This window comes from Drosophila gunungcola, unplaced genomic scaffold, assembly GCF_025200985.1.
Source record: "Drosophila gunungcola strain Sukarami unplaced genomic scaffold, Dgunungcola_SK_2 000125F, whole genome shotgun sequence".
Lineage (NCBI taxonomy): Eukaryota > Metazoa > Arthropoda > Insecta > Diptera > Drosophilidae > Drosophila > Drosophila gunungcola.
The window spans coordinates 153606-159863 of NW_026453286.1; the positions used below are offsets into that span (position 1 = coordinate 153606).

Below are 6258 nucleotides of genomic sequence, written 5' to 3' on the forward strand. Positions count from 1 at the left end.
TCAACTTTAAATATCTTTGCTTTTTAAAAACCATTTCATTTCAAGGTGCTTTTGTTAAAAATATATTGAAACTTAAAGCTTTGGTTAGCTTCAAGCCTTATAGGCTACCACATTTTAAAACTAAACAGACGAAAAAAAGTGGAAAAGTAAAACCAAATGTTGGTTATTAAATCCAGCTTGTTATGGTTCATATTTAAATTCATAATATTAAATAAAAAGTATTCTTAATTAAGTATTAAAATAGTTTAATTAATGTAGGCAATATATAATTTAACAAGGGTATGTTTAATTTGACTTCAATTTGTCTAAATTAATTCAGATATTAAAATCTATTTCGAAATAAATTTTAAATATCCGAAAAAACTGAAATATTAATAAATACGATTAGTGCATCGTTAAAGTTCAACAGTGTTTTTAAATTGTATCAAATATATTATCTCTTTTTTGTAAGCGTGATCAGAATTCGTGGTCGTAAGCTTAGTTAAATATAGCCATTGCCCCCATGTTGTTGTTGTGCGTTGCTCTTGTTGTTGTTTATAGTAACTCCATCGCGCCCCATTGCCCAAAAAGTGTTCATTTCCTTTTTGGCGTGTTATCATCGCCACTTCCGGCAACGTGGAGAAGGGCGACAAGGACGACAAGGACGACAAGGACGAGAACTTGGACGGCGGACGACATTGAATATTGCCGGAAAATATGTGTGTGTATGTGTGTATTTGTATCTGTCTGTGGCTTTAGCAAACACTCAGCGTAAACGGCGGCTTTAAATGTGCTTTAAGCCATTCTTCTCTTGGGGCCATTTTCCAATTCGCACTTTCCCCCCACTTTCCCCTTTCCCCCGACGACCTTGGGCGAGCACTAGGAAAAGTGAAGTAAAACAGAATAAAAGTTTCCCTCTGTTCCAGACGAGTGCAAACACAATTTGAATGCTGCCGCTGCCATCAAATCGACCAGAAAACATCCTTCGCCGCTTTTCCGAAGCGGGAAAAGTGCACAGAACTTTTCACTTAATCGCTTTTCGTTGCGTTTGAAGGAAAACAAACAGAGCTAATTTGACTTTATCTCCTTGGCGTCAGTTTTTGTTTGCTTTTTTCCCAATTCTGTATTTTATCTGCCTGAGCCACTTTCGCCAGTAACTAGTTATCCAGCCTTAATGAAAATATTTTTGAGATATCAAATTATCTGTAATATATATTTGGAAATTGCACAGTCCGAAAGTTTTAGTTGTAAGCCAAAACGAATTCTTAACATTTCATTACAAGCAAATTTCGATTGCATACAAAATTGGTTCATAAAATCATAGTTAGATTTAGTGTAAGAGATTTTTAAATGTGTTTAGTATATGCACTAATATCTATATTCTATTCTACGATTCTCATTTAATAGTTAAGAATCTTTTACAAATTATTGAGAAAAGCGTTGACGTAGAAAAATATGAACTCCATCAGGAAAATGGCAATGGCCGCGAGTACGGCTGCTCCACAGATTCGCCAGGCTAATTCCAGGTCCCCGATGTCCAGGGACTTCAGTTCAACCAGCTGGCTGTAGTCCTTGATGCTCATCTTTCCGGCCTTAACCAAATCGTTGAAGCTCTTTCTGATCCAGTGTGTCACCAGGCCAGATTGCTCGACTGCCAACGTGAAGTCCTTAAGGGACTCCCAGTAGATCGAGTACGGGGCGACAACAATGCTAGTGGGTATAAATTCAAGGAAACAGAGATCTTTTGCTAAACGGAAAAGTGGCTTAGCGAAGTGTTGTTGTTGGTAATTTATCACCAGCCACTTGGTAAATGGCACGGTATAGGCCCAAGTTGTGTTAAAGTGATTGCGTAGGTAGTAGAATTCTTCTGGATCGTCAGTTAAGTGAAATAGACCAGCGTATCGCGCCCGGAAGGAGCCATCAAAGTCGTAGAACTCCCCGCGCACGGCCAGGATTCTCAGATCGCCGTCGAGCATGTCATCGAAACTGGTGATCCTTTCCTGGTAAGGCGGTGAGATCAGGAGCGACAGCAGTTGGGCACTGCAGGTGGTCATCAGGAGCAGAGCCAGCAGTCGCAGCACTATCCTCGCCAGTCTCAAGCTTTTCAGGTAGCTCAGGTGTCGCAGAAGCAGCCAACTGACCAGAATGGTGACTATCAAAATCACCGCCAAGGCGGGACATAAGATCCGGTCGAAGAGATCAACGGTTTGCAGGTGTCTCTCCACCGGCAACATGGTGCACCAACTGGTGATCAGAATGGGATAGGTGTACTGATGGATGGCCCCGAAATTCCGTTTGGTTATGCCCGCTGTGGTCAGACCGACATCTATGCTGCCATTGGCGGCGTACTCCTGCATGTAGGCGCTTTCGGGGGCCCCTCCAGCTTGCCACTGGGGTCGGATTACCTCCAGGCTGGCGTTTTTGCGGCCGGCAAAGGTGGCCATGAAGTCCCACAGATAGCCGGCCACCCGCTGCTCCCCGCTGGCATCACGGTAGTCGAAGGTGTTCGGTGGCGACAGGTCGGGCATGACCCGCAGGCGATGTCCCTGCAGGTTCGATAGCTTATTGGCAAAGAGCTCGATTCCTTTTGCGCCGGAGATCGTCCTTTTCACCAGCTCAAATTTGGGAAATGCCTGGTAGGTGTAGAGGATCGGGGAGTGGTTAGAGTTCTGGAAATATAGCTCCACATACAGCAGGCTAGCGCGTAGGCAAATCGATAGCAATTGGCTGGCCAAAATATCCTGACTAAAGGCCACCACTTCAATGAGCAAACGCACTGATCGCAGATGGCTTAGGCTACCGGCCAAGTTTTCGAGATGAGTTGCACCACTGGAGCCCTCTGCCAAGCAGGCCAGCATTATGATGTCGCCATTGAACCGAAAGTTCAAGGTCGAATTTTCATGGCTGCGCTGCCAAACGATCTGCGGTTGGGTGGTCAAGTTCCGCTGCCACAGGAGGTTCCAGCTGCAGTCGAGTCCCTCTGGATTGTAGTACACCAAGGTGGGTGCTCCCTTCAAAAGAAACTGTACTAGCAGGCCGTAGAGGTCCGCCGTGCTCCGATTCAAGCTGGCCAACATGTCGACGCAATCACCGGAATCAACTGGCGGATGAAGGGAGCTTTTACCGGAAAATGGAACTACGATTCGGTTTGTACACCAGTCCTTATCGAGAGCCATCTGGCCTAATTGACCGGGGACAAGTGTATCGGAGCAATTTCAAAGTTTACACAATGATGTTGCTCAAGCATTGTCACTCCCCAATTATTCGCTTTGAAACCATGAACATGTGATTTTTAGTTGTGGTCAAATAAAACAAAAACCTCCGTATATTTATTTTTTTTGTTTTTAAAAATTTTGGCCGACCTTAGCAAAAAATTATTTTTAAAATAATTAAACTGTTTGTATTAAGTTATTCACTTAAAACGCGTTTAAAAACGCATTTAAAAACTTGTTGTATTCTATTTCTTTTTGTAAAACCACTTGACGGCAAGCCTTGCATTTTGATCACTACAAGGTTCAGAAAAATTTAAACCTTTGACGAAAGGGTGCCCAATATAATATAAAGATGTTTTATTTGTAATAGATAATTATCAAATGCTTGGGTATTATTATTGATTGCTACAAAAATAGTGTTCATTGCTCCTCTAAAAGTAATAATAAAATCAATAAGCATAACAATACCCTGCTGATCGAACTATGGTAGCAGGACTTCGCACACCGAAGGTGCAATTCGTCACTACGTAAATTGCTGTCCGCAGTGAATTCACTTAAATCTTTATAGAAATTCAGATTGCTAGATCTGGTCAACAAATTAAGCTCCAGTAATCAAACATCTTGCATATTTGAATGCAACTCTATGAATTAAAGCTGCGTAAAGACCGGAAAGACCGGAAAGACCAGGTATAAAAAACGAATATTAGTACCATTCGGCCATTTTATTTCCACTTTGTCCGAAGTGGACCACTCACCTGTGTCACCTTTTGCGGCCCACCCCCTGAAAACCCCCCGAAAACCCCCTGAAAACCCCATGAAAACCCCGCCAAAAACAGTCAGAAACAACCAAGACTATACGAAGAGCACCCACGCAAGTGTTTCCAGGCGAAATGTTTTGCGCATTTTGTAGCCGCGTTTTTCAAATACACTTGCGACATTTGACAGCTCGACTGTCAGTGCAATGTGCTCTGTGTTTTGCTGTATTTTTGTATATGTGTGTGGGTGTGCGGGTGTATCTGTGTTCGCGGCAGTATCCGTGTGTTGCATGTTGATTTTGCCGAGTTGTTTCATGCACCACCTCCCACTCGCCTTCTCCACCGTTAACTCTTCAGCTGCCATTGGCATTCATTCACGTTGCATCGCCATCGCCATCGTCATCGTCATCGCCATCGTCAGCTCGACCCTGACGCTGGCTGCAGTTGTAAATAAATTTGCATTTTTGTCAATTTTGATGGCGACCACACACACCCCCAGCCACACCCCCATCCACACCCTTAACCACGCGGTGTTAAGGGTGTTGGGGCTGCACCAACACACACATAGCCACGCATGAATGCTTGCAAAGTATGTAAACTTTATTCATGTACGAGTATATTGCGGACACATCAACTGGCCCGGGTTGGCAAAGCTACCGCCAAATGATCAACTGAAAGTCCCTTTTCAAATCCATCGAATTTCAAATTAACATAATTCTTTCATATCTTAAATAGATAATGTGGAACTAAAGTGGTATCAGAATAACCTCATTTTTTTCTCTACTCAAGAAGGTATAAAAATATAGGAAAAAAATAATTTAATTTCATAAGTTTAGCCAGCTCGAGGTCAAGTGTCGGTCTAGAAATTAAGGAAATATAAGTTGCGATTTGTATCCCAACACATATAAATAGAGCAAAAAGCTGCTAACGGATACGAGTTAATTAGCTAGCTTAGTCTACCCGTTTATAGGGTAAGCTACTAATGCGCAGCTATAACCAGTTGAGAATTATACTAAGTTAATTTTTAAAAGCTAAGCAAATCCGTTTTGGATTGTTGTTGCATGAGAAGACTTGATGTAAAAGAGTTTTCTAAGAAAAAAAAAAAAAATTCATATATAGATTTTTAGATAGATTTCCCAATCTAAAGCGTGTTTTGCGGTTAGGGCTATGCCTACCCGTCCCTATTTCGGCCAGCTTTACCAGCTTTACCACCACTGCCACCTGATACCCCCCTTAATCTATCTACCATCAGCCCATCATCCCATCATCCCATCATCTCAACATCCCCTTCCATTCGGCGCCCGAAATAACGCAGCTTTCTGGTCAGATGCAACTGGCCCAGGAATAGGAATGGCATGGAAATGGGAATGGGAATGGATATGGACCGTAGACTATAGACTATAGACCTCACATCAGGACCCTGATCGTCGGGGGATCGGGGCGAAAGGTGAACGGCTATGGGAGGGATGGGCAAAATTTGTTGTTCAAATAGTCACAAAGTTGCTGACTGCGGTTTTTTTTTTTTTTGTTGGTTATCACATTGTCGTCATTCTTGTGGGAGGCCCATGGTTGTTCGCTCTTCTAATTTCGTTGGTGTTGTTGTTTCAGTTGTTGTTATTGGTGTTGTTGCTTTGGATTTTATTAATGTTGTTGTTATTTGTTGTTGACGCAAGCCTAAACACTATTATCGCAGCTTTTCGTCTGTGAATGTTGGATTGCGATGCTGTTGCTATTGTTGTTGCTGTTGGTGAAGGTGTTCGTTGTTCGTTGTTGGCTGGTGCTGCCGAAAATTAATTTGCATAATGGACAGACAAACTCTGTTACACATAGACACACACAGAACATTAACGCAGCTTTGGGGGCGTTGTTGCGGGGTTGTATGGGCGTGGCAGGAGCGGCGGGAGCGGCAAGAGCGGCAACAACATTGTTGGCATATTTCCACGTCGAGAACGAAGAAGAAAGGAAATTCGTTAAATCTGAAATAAAATCAAAAAACAATGCAACTCACACACACATGCATATTTGCGGACATGTCCTTTTGACGCCATTTATTAACTGCGAACGCCGAACAATGTTTGCATTTTGCATTTTTGATTGCACCAGCCCAGCTCTTCGCTCCCCCCGTCCTTTTACTCGTCTCGTCTCGACTCGTCCTGCAATTAATGAAAAATGTGTCCGTATTTGTTTAATTCGTAATATATTATTTAATGTCCTGAACGGGATTATCATATGGGGCACATTTAACATTTTTTGTTTGGTTTAAGTCTATTAATGATTAACTTTGTAAATCATTCAAAAACATATAATACTTA

General features: G+C 42.4%; 1 protein-coding gene across 1 annotated transcript; it reads right to left on the bottom strand.

Moving 5' to 3' along the window:
• Positions 1 to 1397: 1397 nt before the first annotated feature.
• LOC128265454 (uncharacterized) lies at positions 1398 to 3056 on the bottom strand. Its single transcript, XM_053001467.1, has one exon. The coding sequence runs from the start codon at positions 3054 to 3056 to the stop codon at positions 1398 to 1400; it is 1659 nt and encodes a 552-aa protein (XP_052857427.1).
• Positions 3057 to 6258: the final 3202 nt, after the last annotated feature.